The following is a 17,445-nucleotide window of genomic DNA, read 5'->3' on the forward strand; positions in this document are numbered from 1 at the left end:
TGCTGCATAACCCATAATTTTTTCCTTTGATATGACTTCCCAGAACTAGAATTGGGGTTTTTCCATATTTCTCCCTTAAATTTCCCTGAACACCCAGACCCTGCCACCACTACAGACACTGATGACGCAAGGGCTTCTGGGGAACGTAGTTCCGGCTTGTCCGCGGGCGCTGAGTCCGGAACATTTCCAGCGGAAGTTGGAGGGCGTGAGAAGGAAGGCAGGCAGTTTTCCGCAAACGTCTCTGCACATGGGTACACCTGGACGACGTCTGGGGGCTGTGGCCCCGCGTCCCCACGCGATTGGCCAGAGGCTCTCCGGGCACGCGCACACGGCGCTTCCTGAGCCACACCCTCGAAGGCTGTCTGGGGGTTGTAGTTCGGCCTCCTCCCCGAACTCGCCCGTCGAGCGGCGGCTCGGAAGCCCGAGGCATTCCACCGTCTTCGGTGCTAGGCTTGGAAGATGGATCCCGGTCCCGACGGGGCGCCGCTGGCTGGCCTAGCCTGGTCCTCGGCCTCGGCGCCCCCGCCTCGGGGATTCAGTGCAGTGAGTGGCACCGGGGCTCAGGGTTGAACAGGGTCATTGGCGGCTGCGGAAAGGCAGGAGCCAGGCGCTGACCCACGTCCCGCCGTAGATATCCTGCACAGTGGAGGGGACGCCCGCCAGCTTCGGCAAGAGCTTCGCGCAGAAATCCGGCTACTTCCTGTGCCTCAGTACCTTGGGCAGCCTGGAGGTAAGGGGCGCCCACCTCAGGGAACCCTGGGAGCTGCCCACTCCTGTCCACTCGCGGGGTCCTAAGCCAGGCCAGTCGAGCCGTTCCCGCCCTGGGTGACTCTTGCTGTGTTCTCCCCACCCAACCCCCAGAATCCGCAGGAGAACGTGGTGACCGATATCCAAGTCCTGGTGGACAAGAGCCCCCTCCCGCCGGGCTTCTCCCCGGTCTGCGACCCCTTGGACTCCAGTGAGGCCCGCGTCGGAGGCTGGGGGTGGGGAGCGCGTCCGCGTCCCTGCGGGGAGGATCAGGGAGAGGGATGGAGGGGTGACAGGCACAAGATTTCTGAGCTTGGGCCACCCCCTCGATGCACTGCGTACTGACAGGGTTAGCTGAGGACGCGGAGCCCTGTTTCAGGGCGGGATGACGGACGGGCCCTGCCCTGCGTAGATATGTGCGATTGGCACAGTCTCTGGCCTAGAGAAACAACAGCGACCTGTTTTATTCCTATTAGTGCTACACGCCTTCTTGCACTGTAGCCAAGCTGAACCACGCACAGTTCTCCTTTTTTGTTTCCAGGCTTTTGCACACTCCGATTCGCTCGCCCCGCCCCCCCCCCTTAGCTAATACTTCGCTCTCCCCACCCCTCCGTTTTGGCCCTTGTAGCCTGGGAGCTGCCCTTCCAGCGCTGACCGCCCTGCTTTCTAACCATCTGGCTCTCCCTGCCTCCCACTGTGTCTTGTCATTTGTATTTGATTCTCAGAGTGTATGTATTGATACTGGAGTTAGCAAACTTTTTCTGTAAAGGGCCACACAGTAAATATTTTAGGCTTTGCAGGTCAGGTCTGCGGCAAGTGTCTGTGGCATATTCTGTTTTTTCCCTCACAACCCTTTAAAGCTGTAAAACAAAAACCACCTGTAGGCCTCATGAGCCCTACACAAGCAGACGTTGGATGCTGGGGGTGGAGGCTTGGCAGTTGGGTGAGGTGTGGCTCATGGGCGCTCAGTTCTGTCTGATTCCACAGCTACCCATCCTCACTGTGGCGCGCATGGCTGAGCCTGCCTCAGTGGTTCCTAAAGGCTGCATGGAGTTCCCTCCTGTGGCCGTATCATTCATGCTTTAACCATTGCCCTAACACCATCCAGGGGCCTGCAATAGCGCCCTGGCAACCATCACCATGGAGCCATCTTTGGGTCCTTTCCTCACTTTTGCCTCCTCTCACTCCACCGCACGCTCCCCGCCCCCCACTCCCAGAGGCCTCCGTGTCCAAGAAGAAACGCATGTGTGTGAAGTTGGTGCCCCTGGGGGCTGCGGACACAGCTGTGTTTGACATCCGGCTGAGCGGGAAGACCAAGACAGTGCCTGGATACCTTCGAATAGGGTAGGGCTTCCTCCCAGCCTCTGGCCTCCTCCCTTGCCCTCCAACTCCCATACATAAGCTTCTGACCCTCAGGTTCGGCCCTGAGGCCTCCCGTCTCTTCTGCCACCTCTCTGTGCCTCAGTTTCCACATGTCAGAATGAGGACAGCTGTACTAGTCTTGTAGGGTCGTCCTGAGGGATAAATAAGTTAGTGTCTGAAGTACACAGTGCAGTGATGGGACTTGGCAGTTGCTTCAGATGCGGGCTGAGACGCTGAAAGGAAAATTCCCCAAGCGGCAGGCGTTCCTCCTTTCTTCTGGCAACTGTTCTCAGTCCTTGCTGCACCTTGGGTCAGAACTCCCTCCCCCCTTCCGCCTCATCTAGGGACATGGGTGGCTTTGCCATCTGGTGCAAGAAGGCAAAGGCCCCTCGGCCAGTGCCCAAGCCCCGAGGTCTCAGCCGGGACATGCAGGGCCTCTCACTGGATCCACCAGGCCAGCCCAGGTGAGTCCTTGGGCTTAGGGATGAGGGTGGTAATGGGGGATCAGGCCTGACCCAGGCTGGCCCTTTGCTACCAGCAAGGGACGCTTGCCAGAGGGGACATTGTCGAGACTGAGCTCAAGGGCTTCAACCCTGCGGAGGAGTGACTCCATCTATGAGGCTTCCAACCTCTATGGCATCTCAGGTGAGTGCAGGGCAGGAAACTGAGGCCTGAGGGTGGGGTGTGATTGGCCAAAGGTTTATACAACCCAAAAGGGGTGGGGCCAAGGTGGAACCACACCTGGCTCCACCCCATTCTGTAAAGACTGGGCAGTGGGGAGGGAGAGGACTGGGTGTGCCTCTGGGGTAGGATGGGCAGCACCCAGGTCCCAAGCACCCTGCTCCTCAGCTACTTACCTCCACCACCCACCACCCTGCCTTGTGCTTTCCTCAGCCATGGATGGGGTTCCCTTCACACTGCATCCCCGATTTGAGGGCAAAGGCTGCGGCCCTCTGGTGAGTCTGTGCCCCAGGGAAGACTGGGTCATCTACCCCTGTCCCTCGCCTTTCTTTCTAGGGCGGGAACAGAGGGACCATCAGCCATGCACCCAGCCCCCCAGCCCTGAGGCCCACGTTCCTGGGTTGAGAGAGACTGGAGACCAAAGGGTGGGGGCTGGAGGGCCTCCCTGGAATGAGGGAGTCAGGAAGGGCAGCTGGGTGCTGGTTGCTAGAGGCTGTGTCTGGAAGAGGGAGGGGATGGATGTTCAGGCAGATTGAGGGGGCCCTTCTTGAAGGTGAGAAAATGGGGGTTTCAGGTGGGGGTCTGGGCCCAAGACTGACCTGCCCTGCCCGCCAGGCCTTTTCTGCCTTTGCTGATCTTACCATCAAGTCGCTGGCGGACATTGAAGAGGAGGTAGGTGCAGGGGCGGGTAGGAAGGGTTGGGGGTGCTGGGACCCTGCCCCCTACCAGGCCACCTCAGACTTTCCTAACTGCACCCCACCTCTCCGGGGCTGCAGGCTCTATCCCTGCTTCTCACGGCTTCCCCCACAGCCCCTCCCTCACTCTGTGCTCTCCCGCCCCCAGTACAACTATGGCTTCGTGGTGGAGAAGACAGCAGCTGCTCGTCTGCCCCCCAGTGTGTCGTAGCCCCTTTACCATTCCAGGGAAGAGACTGCTGCCCCACACCCCCCGGACTGGCGGCTCACCACCCTAGCCCATATCGGGGACCTTGGCAGCACAGGGCATTCTGGACTCTCAGCCACGTGGGGAGCTGCCACCCTGGAGGAGGTGGACCTAGCTGCTTGGTGACAGGCCTCCTGCCCCAGTCCCTGTAGGGCAGGGGTGGGGCCTAGGTGGAAACCAGTGCCTTCAAGTCATTTGTGTCAAAACTCTGGTGCTCGGAGGCCACACAGCCGTCCTCTTGGCAATAAACACTGTGCTGTCTGTCGTCTGGAGTCCTGATCCTGGCCCTGGGGGTGGCTCCTGGCCTTCGCCTTGCGCAAGCCGGGGCAGCCATGCACCCCAAAGGCAGGTGAAATCGTGGAGGGAAGGTTGCGCTGTTGCTACTCCCATTCCACAGAATGGGAAACTGAAGCTCAGTGAGGGCCCGACCCAGGGTTCTAGACCATAAAGAAGACCCCGCCCTGCGCCTCTATCCTTGCAAAACAGTGACAGTAGTAACAGCTACCACTTATCCCAGGGACCATGTCCCCAGCAGCTGAGACAAGGTATCTCACTGAAACCCTCCCAGAGCCCGGTGGGAAGCCCCTACTTGGTCACCACTTTACAGATAGGGAAACTGAGGCAGGGGACTGCTAAGATCACAACTGGGATTAGAACCCAGAGCCTATTCTCAACCAGAAAGCTGTTCTGTGCCTCCCTCTTCCTCCACTGTGCTGCGGATACAAATGGTCCACCCTCATTATCTGCAGCAGTTCCACCTTACAAAGTTGCAGCAAAAAGTCGCACTAAGGAATACTGGATTCCTTGGGGAGATGGGTGGGTTTCTGAGTTTTGGTCACATTTTTGTCGAGTGACTGATACATGACCTTGTTTTGTGTGTGTTTCAAGATGCCTTGTTTATCGTATACCAGCTGCTGCTTTATTAACATGGACCTCGCCCCCACAGCAGGCTGACTCACACCTGGACAAAGCTTATCCAACATGTCTCTTCTCTGGAAGGCACATGGCAGCCTTCTGGAGCTTAGGGACACCAGACAGAACCTCAGCACTAAGCTTGGGGGTCTTTTTTAAACAGCGAAATGCAAGGAAAAGCACAAAAATGTGGAAACCAGACTGCAACAAGACTCCTTCCAGTCTGGGAGCCAGAACAAGAAGGCAGTCACCTTGTCCCACCTCCGCTGGGCACATGCACCTCCTGGGACTTGGACTTCTCCCTGCTCTGTGCCTGTCCTCCAGTGGCCACAGAAGCACCAGGAGCATGTGGATTTGGGGTCACAAATAAATCTTAACCTGTAAGAGCTGTTGCAAATACAGAATCTGCAAATAATGAGGGTCGACTGTGTGTGTGGGATTAACTGCCCCAGGCTGCCTTTCTGTCACCTGTGTGCTTCTCTTTTCTTGCTCTCGCCCCCATCCCTGTAGCATCAGGTGGCCAGGTTCTGCTGCCATCAGGAATGTCCCCAGATCTCTGTGGCTCAGAAGGGCGAGGGCTTATTTCTTACCCATAACACATCCCTGTGGCCGTGAGGCCGCAGACTCTGCTGGTCGTAGTTGTGCAGAAATCCACCTGAAGAGGTGGCCACCCTCACCTGGACAGTGGGGACAGGCTCAGAAAAGTCTTGCGGGTTATTTAAATGCCCTGGCTAGGAAGTACCTTGTTCAAGTTTTGCTCACAGCTCATTGGCCAAAGTGGGCCCCACGGGGCCTGAAGGAACAAACCACCCAACTTGGCCTTGTGTCCTGTTAACAGCACTGGCCCAGGAGTCTGAGGCAGGGGCGCTGCCCTGCACGAGGGTCTGTGGGAAGGGGGTTCCCTGCTCTTTGGTCTGAGAGGAGAGGTGAAATTCTGCTCTTGGGGGTCTGATGGGGGAGGCACACTTCTGCTCTAGGGTCTGAAGGAGGAGGCAAAGCCCTGCTCTGGAGTCTGAGGGGGGCAGCCAAGCATTGTTTGGGGTCTGAAGGGGGAGATAAGCCCCTGCTCTGTGGTCTGAGGAAGGAGGCAGAGCCCTGCTCCGGGAGTTTAATGGGGGAGACAGCTCTCCTGGAAGAGGTGGGGAAAAGACCATGCAAAAGGTACCCCCTCCCCCACACACTCAGTTGCCTTAAGAAAACTAGGCCTCGGATGCTAAAATATCTCCCGCATCTCCCACTCTGGACTCTGCCAGCCCCTGCCAGGCCCCACCCAGGCTGCTCTGGCGCCGGCGTGGGAATTCAATCTGGTTGGAAAGCAAAGGCTGTTTGCCCTTCTCGGCCACCCTGAAACCAGCCCTGGATCACTTTCCAGGGCAACCATGTGTGATCGGGGCCCTTGGATCACCTGTGCTGGCCTCTGGTCTAACTGGACCAGCCGTCATGTGACCCTGCAAAATCCCAACCATCTGAGCCCTGCCAGGGCCTGCCCCGTTCCAGGGGTTCTCAGAAACAGGAGTCTCCAGTATTCCTCAGGCACCTGCTCTGTCTTGGGTCCCTCGGTGATGGGGTTCCAGCCACTGCTGCTATGTGGCCTCACTTCTCGGGCCTCAGTTTCCCCATCTGCCAATGGGGTTGTCCTGAAGAATAATTGGAGACAGGAAAGCACCCAGCCTGTGCCTGCAATACCCGGCATGCAATAAAAATGTAACATTTATTCTTATTTTATCCTCTGCTGATAGTCATCACTCTTGCCAAGAGCCCGTGCTCACTGGCACCCCTGTGTCAGGTGCCCCGTGGGATGCTCACATGACCCCACTCCACTGGCGGGGAGGGAGTCTGCAGCCTCCTGGGGACCCAGGGAGGAGATGGCCAAGGCTGGTGGGGCACCCAGGCTTGTGATCAGTTGGGTCTCTTCCTGGGGTCAGGCTTGGGAACCGGGCCTCCCTGCCAGGTGCTGTCACTTCTCTGCCCATTGGGAAGGGTCCTGGGGGGCTTCCTTTACTGCAGTTGAGCCTCCTCTGCTCCTTGGGCCCTAGAGTCCCCATGTGGCTCAGGAAGGGTTAGGCTGGAAGGCTTCTGGGGACATCCATATATTTGGGGTAGGGGTGGGGTATGAGGTCATCCCCACCCCCAGTGAAATGTACACGCATGACAATTTGTGGGAGATGATTCCCAGGTGGGCCTACAAGGGGCAAATCCCATCTCCCATTTCCACCCTCCACACCTTCACTGTTGTCACCCTAACCCTTACCCCAAGCCTGGGCTTGGCCACGAAGCACATTCAGGTGTGGCCCAAGTGACGCAGAAACAGTGAGGATCAGAGTTTACTTCTGGGCCCTGGGAGACGGGAGTGGGGCCAGGGCCGCTGGAGACTAGTAGGGCTCCGAGTCATCCACTCCAGGCCCTGTCAGTTCCATGTCAGAGACCCAGAAGCTGGCCATCAACACATCTCTCCCAACAACCAGGTGCCCCGGCTGAGAGCGTCACAGGCTGCCACACACGGACGACCTACTGTGCCCAGGCCCCTGGAATGGCTTGCATGGAGTCTCATGGGAGCCCTAGGTGGAGGGACTGACTCTGTCCCCGCTTTACAGACAAGGGAACTGAGACACAGAGTGGTGAAGCCCTCCGCCACAGACCCACACAGTCCCAGCCAGGAGTCAGGAGCAGTCCTTTAGGAGTGCTGTGGACCTGGGCTGCTCTGAGCTCTGCACACAGTTTCAAAGCTCAAGACCGGAAGGAGTTGCAGAGAATTGCACTGTCAGCAGCATGGGAGTTACAGGACCCAGGTTCGAATCCTGGCTCTGATGCTCAGTACTGGCCGGGGGACCCCTGGTGAGTCACTGCCCCTGTCTGGGCTTCGGTTTCTTCATCTGTAAAATGGATGAGGACATTTAGAGAGCCACTGCCTAAGCCCAACCCTCCCTTCCTTCCTATCACAGAACCTCATTTGTCTGCTCAGCTACATTTCTCAGTCTCCCCTGCAGTAAGGTGTGGCCATGTGACTATTCTGGTCAGTGAGGTATAAGCAGAAAGGACCCAAGGCCTCCCAGGAAGACTTCCAAAAGATGCTGAGCCAGCTTTGGCTTCTACCTTTCTGAGTAAGAACATGAAGGCTGGAGCCTGGCAGCCGTATTGTGCCATGAGGCAACCTTGAGGACAAAAGCCAGGGATGCTGTGAACTGAAAGATAAATCAAATTGTACTGCTACTGTGGCTGATCCTGGATATATCTCTACAGAGTGCTCTTTCTGCTGCCTGACACCAGCTCTCTATCCCTGATCCCTGAACTCATACCAGTGTGGAGTCTTTCCCTGAACTCCCTGGCTTGTGGCCCAGCATGCTGCGCATTTCATGGGTGACCCCTTCCCAGTGTCCTCCACCAGCCAACAGTGTCCGGTGCATGCGGGATACAGGCAGGCTGCTCTCCCGGCCCCCGCCCACAGCTGCAGGTGCTGAGGCAGTGCCTGAGGGTCTGAGGGGGTCCCCAGGTTCTGGACAGAATGAGTAGGGGGTTTGATGGTGGGTACCCTGCTGGGGTGGAGCCCCGGGTCTGGCCTTGGTGACTTCAGTGGAGCGGACAGGGTCGTCTTCAAAATGTGGTCGGGACAGCTCATGGAGGCCACGGCGGGTGGCCCGGGCGGCCCGGAGCAGAGTGTGGGTCAGCATGGCCACCAAGGCCAGGGCACCCAAGCCGAGGATGGAGGCAGCTGCTGCTCCTGTCTCGATCTCGAAGAGCAGCAGGGCGTAGATGGACAGTGCTGGGGAAGGAAATGTCTCTCATTATTCAGTCAACAAACATTTGCTCTCCAAGCCATGGGAGAGCTTTCCAAAGAGGGGGAAGGTCATTCAAAACTGACCAACAGGGTAGACACATGGATGAACTCATCTGGTTCTCTCTCAACTCACACCAGACTTCCTGAATCCCTGTACGTGGCCTTGAGGGAATCACAGCTCCTCCTCCCCTCTGTTTGCTGGTCTGAACAAGACGGTTGGTGACCTGAACTTGAGGACCTGTACTGGTTCCGTTACCCTGTGCGGCATCCAGTTGGCACCATTCTTTACTGTGGGGACTATCCCATGCACTGTAGGACATTTACCAGTGTCTACCACTAGATGCTAATAGTACCCTCTCCCACCCTGTTGTGACAACCAAAAACGTCTCAGGTAGCACCAAATATCCCCTGGGGTGTAGGATCAGCCCCCACTGAGAACTGCCAGTCCAGTCCCTTCCCCTACCGGGGACCAATCTAAGAACTCTGACCCACCTGTGTGGCATCGGTGAGGTGTTTGGTTCTGGGCTTAACCAATCAGAACGTTGCTTCTCTAGTTGTAATGATTGGTGCAGGGCTTTCACATGACCCCGAGCTCAGCCAATTAGTCGACCCTAAGACTGTTGCTTGGGACAGAAGGACCCAGTAATGTTTTACTGCAGCCCCTTAGGAAACTTGTGAGAGAGAAGTTCTGGGCTGATAGAGGACTTCTTGGCACTTTGTGGGGTATTTTTATTCCTTCTCTGGCTCTTCACTTTTGCTTTTGAAGATGCCATATTGCATCATCTATGGCATATTAAAGTGAGGCCAAGGAATTTTTGCTCTAAACATTTTTTTTCCAAGTTATTAGAGAAAGTTTATATAGAAAGTAACAGAGGTGGAAAAGGTGAGCCAGCTGGGCTGTGTGGGCTCAGGAAATAAGTTAGAGACAAAAGAAGGGAACTTGGAGCTTAGAAAAAAGAAAGCCAGAGTCCTGGCTGGCGTGACTCAGTGTATTGAGTGCTGGCCTGTGACCAAGAAGTTGCAGGTTCAATTCCCGGTCAGGGCACATGCCGGGGTTGCAGGTCAGGTTGGGGAGCAAGTGAGAGGCAACTGATTGATGTTTCTCTCTCTCTCTTTCTCCCTCCCCACCCCTCTCTCTAAAAATAAATGAATAAAATCTTTAAAAAGGCAGAGAGAATGTGCCTGGGGAAGGAGAGAAGGGAAGCCCCAGGCGTGCTCGAGAGAGAAAGAGGGCACCATTCTAAACATTTCTGAAAAGGTCTTTGTATTCTTTTGTCTGTGGTTAGCAACAAATGGAGGATTGGCTGGACATGCTGCACAGTTCTTGCCAAGTGAGCTCACCTAACCTCAAAAAGAATCTAAATGGGAGCTGAATGAATTCTTAATTTAATGCCTAATGAAACTGACATAGTTACCTTTTTTTCCCCTTTGTGAGTCTTCTAGAATTTTAGAATGAGGATACTGTATTCTCTAAGTCTCCAACATTTTTGTTGGCTCATGAAAAGACTGGAGGCTGTAGGCACTTTGTCAAAAACACTTAGGGATACAGGCATCTTTCTTAGGGACAGCAGGTGAAGAGGTGAAGCAAGAGGCATTTTCGATGGCCTCATTTGACCGCCTGGATTCGGTCACATCCAAGACAAACAAACCCTGATCTTTTCAGATATATGAGTCACCCCATTCACTCTTAAAAAAAAAACCCAAAAACCCACATCTGGAGCATTTTATTAAGTCAAAAGTTATGCAGAGTTCCCTGCACTTTATATACAAATTCCCACAATGAGCCCTAAGCTCACATCTCATAAGTACATATTTTAAATATATCTTATAAACTTCTGTTTCTCTATTGTGGGACCAAGAAAAAAAACAGTGATGGCAAATCCCATTTTTCATTTAGCTGAATATTTTTTCCCAGTAAAACGGGTTGTCTATCAGGCTGCCAGGGGTCTGTGTGTAACTCAGCATGGAGCCTGCGGACCGTCAACACAGTTTTCAAGATTGCAACAAAATGTCAGACGTCAGGAGTCTCTTTAAAGAAGATTGATGGTTTTATGCCTTTACCAGCAGGTGTGGATGAGAGAACATTGATCTAAGAAAAGTTACTACAAGTCAGGGAAGAGAAAAGAGGGTGATGTGTCCTCGGGCACCCAGCTGATTACATTTACTCAGCTTCACGGTTGGGGATTTAAAATTGTATTTCTGGTTTATAAAGCGTGCTCTGCCCCCCCCCCCCCTTAAGTCATTCTTGAGCTGGAAGTTCTGATTATTTGTAACTAAAACAATTTTTGCAACCTCTGAAACTCTATCTCCTGAAATCACCAAGGACACAAATTTTTGTTCAAACCAAACACAGAACACTGAAGAATCGGAAATGTTCTGAAGACAAGGACCATTTACAAATCCCCCGCCCCCACTGGAGCCAGATGCTGTCTTCATGCTTTATCGAGATTAACTCAAAATCCCCTTAGCAATTCTCTGAAGCAATGAATTGTCATCATCCAATGTACTGGTGAGGAAACTGAGGCACAGAGGGAATTTCCCCAAGGTCCAAGAGTCAAACATAGGCAGGGTGGCTCTGAAGTAGCCCCCAGTTATGGGACCATTACCCCTGGCCACCCCAACCCAAGGCCCTATACCCCACATGCGATCCCCCAGTACGCACCTGCTAAGTAGACGGAGACCCCACAGCAGAAGAGGCCGAGGGCGATATGTCTGAGGAGGCGGCAGTCATAGAAGTAACTGTCAGACCTGGGAGGGAGGGAGGGCGGCAGGAAGAAAGGGCTCAGGAGGTGGAGCTGGTTGGGGAAGGCTGGGGAGGGAGGAATGGCCAGCTTTGGGGAAAATAAGATCCGTGTGAAGACCCATCCGTCCATCCTTCCAAGTGAATATTCACCGCCATTTACCATTCATCCAGCCCCATCGATGATTCAACCATCTGGCTCTCCACCTATGTAGCCATGCCTTAGGAGTCCAGCCACCCATTAATCCATGCGTCCATCATCCATCCATCCACCGTCCATCTCCCATTCGCCCTCCATGGATCCAACCAACCGTCCATCTGTCCCTTCATCCACTCCTCATTCACCACCCATCCGTCCATCACCCATTCCCTTCCTCAATAACCCATCCACGTACATCAGTCCATTCAAACACGGGACACTCACAAAGCAGCTATTATTTAGGGGCACTTGCTAGCCACCTAACTTCTATTACTCCACAGACCATGAGTTTTTTTGGGAGATGAAGAAACTGAAGTCAACTTGCTACCAAGGATGATAGGAACGGAGTCCCAAAAGCCGGCACTGCGGACCTACTTTTGAGACCAGCACCGGGCTCCGTGAGTCTGCAGCGGGCAGTCTCTGAAAGCTGCCATCATCATTCATCTCCCACCGGTACAGCAGAAGTGGCCTCCTCTCTGGTCTTCCTGCGCTTAGGGCTTAAATGTTCCCTAAACGACAAGGGCTCGCAACACTAGAGCTAGCTGACCCTGGGCCCTATCTACCCCTCAGTTGCCACATATGTAAATGGGTGGTTGGGGGTTTGCAGCAGTAGTTGCAGCTGCTGTAAACTTTCCACGAATACAGAGTGGAGGAAGGGAGGCAGGGAGAGGCGATAAAGGGATGGGGTAAGGGAGGGAAGCTCTCCCCCAACCTGAGGCCCAGAGAGGGGCAGTGGCACTCTTGGGCTCGCCCAGCCCGGGGCCGGGTGGAGGGGCCAGTCCTCCTACCTGCCGGGGCCGGGCCCCCTGGCCAGCTCCGCGCCCAGGTGGCCGCAGAGCGCGGCGAGCAGCAGGCAGGTGAGGCCCAGCACCAGGGTGAGCGCGGCGAGCGCGGCGGCCAGCGGCAGCAGCGCCCCGGCCGCGTCCTCGGGCAGCCCCGGGCCCTCGCCCAGCTCCGGACCCAGCCCGTCCGCGCGCAGCCCCCGCAGCTCTGCGCGGCCCGCCTGCAGCTGGAACAGCAGTTGCGCGCCCAGCACCGCCAAGACAGCCGCCGCGACGCCCAGCAGGGTCATCGCGACCAGCACCCGGCCGCCGTACGAGCGGGCCATGGCGGGGGTCCTGTGGGCCCGGGGCAGTCGAGGAGTCGGAGATTTTCCGCGGCGGTGGAGTTGGAGGGGGCGGGGATCCAGGAGGGGGCGGGGTCGCAGAGGGGTCTGAAAGTTGGAGGGGCTTCAGGGGCTTCGGGGTACTGGTCGCAATCCCGACGGGGAAGCTCCGCGAAAACTTCGGACGGTCTTTTCTCCTCCCTCCGAGGACCCCGCGGGCGCCCCCTCCCGGCCTCCGGTGCTGGGGGGGAGGGGCCGGCGAGGGGCGGGGCCAAGAAGGGCCAAGGGCGGGGACGGTCCCACCCAGGGACCCCACTGGTTCCTAAACTCATTAAAGCACCCGCCGCCCCCGCGCCGACCTGAGCACCTGTTTTGTTGTTTTTGTTTTTTAAAGAAACTTCAACAAATTTTTAAATAATTCACCTTGATACCTAGTCTCTACCTGCGGCTCTCTAGCTGCAATTGTTTGTGATTTCCTGTTTCCTCACCTTCTTTTAAGGCTTTGCAGAAAGGTCGCCTCCTCGGCCCGGCCCTCGTGGGCCCTCGCTTCCAACGGGCGCCCCAGTCCTTCGCTACTAGGCTTAGTTCTAACCACGGCACTTCCTTTGTTACTTTTTTTTTAAGTTTTAAAAATGGAGGTGAAATTTACCTGACCCGTAATTCCCCTTTGTAAAGCAAACGATTCAGCAGCATTTGGTGCAACCGTCACCTCTTTTTTGTTGTTGAGCCAATTGGTGTAAAGAGGAGAAGGCCAACTTGAAATAGGGTTGTTCTTATTTTCTTGTTCCATGACTATCATTTTCCTATAAGATAAATCTGTAATTGTAAAGCATTTAGGCTGGTTACACAAACCACATGGGGCAAAGTAGAGGGTTTAGATTTTATTTATTTTTAGAGAACAGGGAAGGAAGGGAGAAAGAGAGGGAGAGAAACACTGATGTGAGAGACACATCTACGGGTTGCCTTTCATTCGCCCCCAACTGGGGACCTGGTCTGCAGCCCAGGCATGCGGCCTGCCTGGGAACCAAACCGGTGAACTTTTGCTTCACAGGCTGGCACTCAATCCACTGAGCCACACCAGCCAGGGCCCATCACCTCTATCTTGTTCCAGAATATTCTCATCACCCCAAAAGGAGACTCCATCCCCATGAGCAGTCACCCGCCATCTCCTCCCCAGCCCCTGGCAGCCACTGATCTGCTTTCTGTCTCTGCATTTGTTGCCTGTTCTGGGCGTTTCTTATCAATGGAATTACCCCCAACGTGGCCTCTTCTGTCTGGCTTCCTTCACTCAGCAGTTTCGGAGGTTCATCCACGTTGAAGCCTGTGTCAGTACTTCACTCTTCTTTATGGCTGACGCTACTTCATCGTGTGGATGAGCCACACGGTACCTACACATCCATCCTCTGGAGGACACGGGTTGTTATCACCTTTTTGCGATCGTGACCTGTGCTGCTATGAACACGTGTGGACCGTGATTTGAGCCCCTGTTTTCATCTATTTTTGGTATGTACCAGGAGTGGAGTGGCCAGGTCAGATGCTCACTCTATTTAACTCACCGAGGAGCTGGCAGACTGTCTTGCACAGCGGCTGCGCGATTTTACACTCCCACCAGCAGTGCACAGGCACTCCAATTTCCTTCATTTTCCTGCCAATGCTTGTTATTTTGTTTTTTGATTGTGGTCATCCTACGGATGTGAGGTGGTAGCTCACAGCAGTCTTGATTCGCATTCCCCCAGAGGCTTCAGATGGGACCATCTTTTCAAAGGCTTGTTGGCCTTTTGGGTATCTGTTTTGGAGAGATGTCTGTGCACATCCTTTGCTTATTTTTGAATCCGGTTGTTTGTCTGGTTTCCCCAAGCACTTTGCATCCAGCAGTTCCCTTGCATGTCCGGGGTCCCCTGTTGGGGGGTGCACCAGGACAGCAGCATATCTGCCCAAGTGTCCACCAGTGTTCCCTTAGTGTCCCAGACTGCACCCAGCACACCGCAGACCCCTAGTAAATGCTTGCTGCACCCATGAATGAATGAATGGCCTGGTACTCCTGCTCTGGAATTCTTGCAAAGTGTGACATATCACATCCAAAAATGGTTTCACAGGTAACACACACCTGATAGATCCAGAATAGCATGAATGAGTCGACCTGGTCTTCTGCAAGCAGGGCCCTGCCTTAATGCATTCGGGTCTGAAAGTCAGCATCGTCACCACCTGGGCGTTGCAGGTGAGGAAGCTGAGGCACAGAGAGGTGCACTGACTCCCTAGGTCACACAGCGTAACATAGGCAGGGCGGTATGTGAACCCAGCGGCATGGCTCTGATACATTACTCTATGCGATTGTATTTATTTATTTATTTATTTCTCTATACAATTTTAGAGACACACTAATTTTTTTTTAAAAAAAGATTTTATTTACTTATCCCTAGAAAGAAGGAAAGGAAGGGAGAAAGCGAGGGAGAGAAACATCAACGTGTGGCTGCCTTTTCTGGGCCCCCTACAGGGGACCCTGCCCGCAACCCAGGGATGTGCCCCCACTGGGAATCGAATCAGCGACCTTTTGATTCCCACGCTGGCGTTCAATCCACTTAGCCACACCAGCCAGGGCAGACACACTAATTTTGAATTTCCAGGTCTCTTTCCTGATTTGGGGGGTCTTTTTCTTTGGTTTCAGGTTTTTTGGGTCTTCTTTGGTTTCAGATTTTTTGGGTCTTCTGGGAAGAGTGTAAGGGTCCTGAGCCCTCAGCCCAGTGTCTTATAGATAAAATGACCTTGGGGGGAACTAAGGGGTGACCCTACAGTTCCAAGTGGCCTCCTCCTTTGCTGTGTGACTTTGGGCAAGTCCCCCTAGCTTCCCTGGGCTTCCTCACTTGTAACAAAAATCAGTTCATTCATTCATTCATTTACCAGGCTTCAGCCCAACACACCCAGCCTCCTTCTTCATTAGCAAAGGTAAGAAAAAATCCCAAATTGAGGTAGCTGGGGCTCAGTGACTCAGTTGGAACAAAGTCCCAGCTCTGTTCCTGGTGTTGGAGAGACACAGATGTAGGATAGTTACATTATTCATCTGACAGACATTGAGGGGGGCCCACCCGGTACTGGTTCCAGGCTCTGGAGACCCAGTGGTCATTAAGGCTTGGTTCTGGGCCTCATGGCCTGGTGGGGAGGTAGAAACACAAGCTAAACCAGACAAGCAGAGAGACAAGTCCACACAACAGCCAAAGGTCATCACCACACTGCCTTAGATCTCACCATTGTTTGTTGGGGCCTGGGGGGAGGGATGTTCACAGACACCAAGACCCTGCCCTTCCCTTCGTGTGTGTGTGTGACTTTCTAGTTGGTGTGTCTGGCTTCAGTTGGAAAGTTAACCCTGCAAGTGGAGACCCTCTGTGAGTGGCACTCTGAGGGCCATTTCGTCTGCTTGGCCAGGCGCCAGCTGTGCCTTCCTCACTATAGCCAGGACAGGTATGGGCGGGGGTGGCGGGTCACAACTCCTGTTTACTGGGAAGGATGAGACTCGGAGAGTGTCAGTGACTTGTCCACATCACACAGCCCCTGCCTCACTGCCCAGGTGGGGAATAATAATAAAGATATTGATGGGTCTCATGTCCTGTGGTTTACCCCGGGAGGACGTTTTTAAAACTTTTTCCTCCCAACAACTTGTTAGGTATTATTAAATTTAGGAGCCATTATCACGCAGGGTCTAATGCACAGGTGGGCTTACTGAGGTCCACAAAGAAAAAGCTGGCTGGAACCTGAAACAGGTGGTATTGCCGACTGATCCTCAATGCCCCCACCTGGAGACTGGGGATTAGGGGTGAGCATCAAATGAGGCGGGCGCCAATCCAGTCAGCAGGCCTGCCAGGCCTGGAGCAGCATCGCCTCACCTCTTCCGGAGATTGGGTGCAGGGAGGTCCAACCTGAGGCATGTGGCCAGGATGGCGATGAATGCGGGCCAATACAAAATTGTAAATTTATTTAAAACCTTTTTTTTTTTTTTGGCGCATCGGTTTTAGTTAGTGTTTGTGTGTTTAATGGGTGGCCCAGAGAGCCAGAGGGTCGGACACCCCTGGTCGGCTCGACTCCCTAGACCACGCCTCAGCATCCCGCCTTTAGGAGGCGCCAGAGGCAAAGGAAGAGGTTCCTGGCGCGGAGACAGCTCCAGCTCTGGCTTCTGGGCTGCCCCGCCAGATGGCACCTGGCCTTAGAGTCATTTCCCAGAAGAAAGAAAGGAGGCTTAGAGAGGGGAGGTGACTGTCCTCCCGTCACACATCCAGGAAGTGGTTCCCAAACTGGATTGTTTTGTTTTGTTTCTTGTTTTGATTTTAGAGAGAGAGAGGAGAGAAACATCGATTTGTTGATCCACTTATTTATGCATTCATTGGTTGGAGTTTGGTTTTTGATTTTTCTATTCTGCCATCTCTTCGGGAATACTCGGGATTCACCAGGGACGAGGAAACTCCTGGCCTTGGGTGGCGGTCCGTGACCCCAGCATCCACGGGCTCCAAGTTTTGAAACGCATCCCGTATAAACTATAAAGGATTGTTGTAATCTTGTACATGAAATATACGGAAAATTCATTTATTGTAAGAGGGGCTGATCGTTCTCAGCACGATTATTCGATTTCATTTGCATTTTCCCATTTTGGAAGCAGTAACCATTCCACCTCACCCAAGTCTTAAAAACATTTCTGGAGACCCTGGCCAGAAGGCTCAGACGCGCACCTCCGGAGGACCCTGGCAGGCCTGGGTCCGCCCCCTGTTCGGTGAGGGCCTCTCTCTGGAGAGACCCCGCCCCACCCTTCCCCTGCGGGGCGGGGCCTGGGGGGATTAGAACAGATTTCTCCAGTTCCCACCCTGCTTCTTCCCTGAGTTTCCCCACCACCGCGTCCTCTCCAGGGGCTGGGCCTCAGACGCTTCCCAACCCGCACCGTTTGCCGCGTCCCCGCGTCGGGGAACTCGGAACAGCTCCCCCACCGCCCCGCCGCACCC

At 54.4% G+C, this 17,445-nt stretch overlaps 2 protein-coding genes across 3 annotated transcripts; one reads left to right on the forward strand and one right to left on the reverse strand.

Moving 5' to 3' along the window:
• The first annotated feature begins 348 nt into the window (after positions 1-348).
• Positions 349-3,997, forward strand: MVB12A (multivesicular body subunit 12A). The gene is made up of 9 exons (XM_024560971.3): positions 349-543; positions 632-730; positions 862-958; positions 1,965-2,091; positions 2,454-2,573; positions 2,648-2,754; positions 3,004-3,065; positions 3,406-3,462; positions 3,634-3,997. The coding sequence occupies exons 1-9, from the start codon at positions 460-462 to the stop codon at positions 3,694-3,696; spliced, it is 816 nt and encodes a 271-aa protein (XP_024416739.1). The 5' UTR covers positions 349-459; the 3' UTR covers positions 3,697-3,997.
• Positions 3,998-6,045: 2,048 nt separating this feature from the next.
• Positions 6,046-17,406, reverse strand: TMEM221 (transmembrane protein 221). Of its 2 annotated transcripts, XM_053911162.1 has the most exons (4): positions 12,147-17,406; positions 11,082-11,167; positions 8,174-8,404; positions 6,049-7,517 (listed from the first exon to the last, which is right to left on the reverse strand). In XM_053911162.1, the coding sequence occupies exons 1-4, from the start codon at positions 12,464-12,466 to the stop codon at positions 7,456-7,458; spliced, it is 699 nt and encodes a 232-aa protein (XP_053767137.1). In that variant the 5' UTR covers positions 12,467-17,406; the 3' UTR covers positions 6,049-7,455. The 2 variants fall into 2 exon arrangements, with proteins under 2 accessions (XP_053767136.1, XP_053767137.1); XM_053911161.1 differs by having other exon boundaries at positions 6,046-8,404.
• Positions 17,407-17,445: the final 39 nt, after the last annotated feature.

Source organism: Desmodus rotundus, chromosome 9 (assembly GCF_022682495.2).
Source record: "Desmodus rotundus isolate HL8 chromosome 9, HLdesRot8A.1, whole genome shotgun sequence".
Taxonomy (NCBI): Eukaryota; Metazoa; Chordata; class Mammalia; order Chiroptera; family Phyllostomidae; genus Desmodus; species Desmodus rotundus.

Bases quoted from the DNA above. Each gene is read 5' to 3' on its own strand.
- MVB12A (XM_024560971.3), top strand. From the start codon at position 460: ATGGATCCCGGTCCCGACGGGGCGCCGCTGGCTGGCCTAGCCTGGTCC. The intron at 2,092-2,453 runs GTAGGGCTTCCT...CGCCTCATCTAG, and splicing joins CCTGGATACCTTCGAATAGG to GGACATGGGTGGCTTTGCCA. The intron at 2,755-3,003 runs GTGAGTGCAGGG...TGCTTTCCTCAG, and splicing joins CAACCTCTATGGCATCTCAG to CCATGGATGGGGTTCCCTTC.
- TMEM221 (XM_053911161.1), bottom strand. From the start codon at position 12,466: ATGGCCCGCTCGTACGGCGGCCGGGTGCTGGTCGCGATGACCCTGCTG. The intron at 11,168-12,146 runs GTAGGAGGACTG...CCTCCCTCCCAG, and splicing joins AGGGGGCCCGGCCCCGGCAG to GTCTGACAGTTACTTCTATG. The intron at 8,405-11,081 runs GTGCGTACTGGG...TTCCTTCCCCAG, and splicing joins GGTCTCCGTCTACTTAGCAG to CACTGTCCATCTACGCCCTG.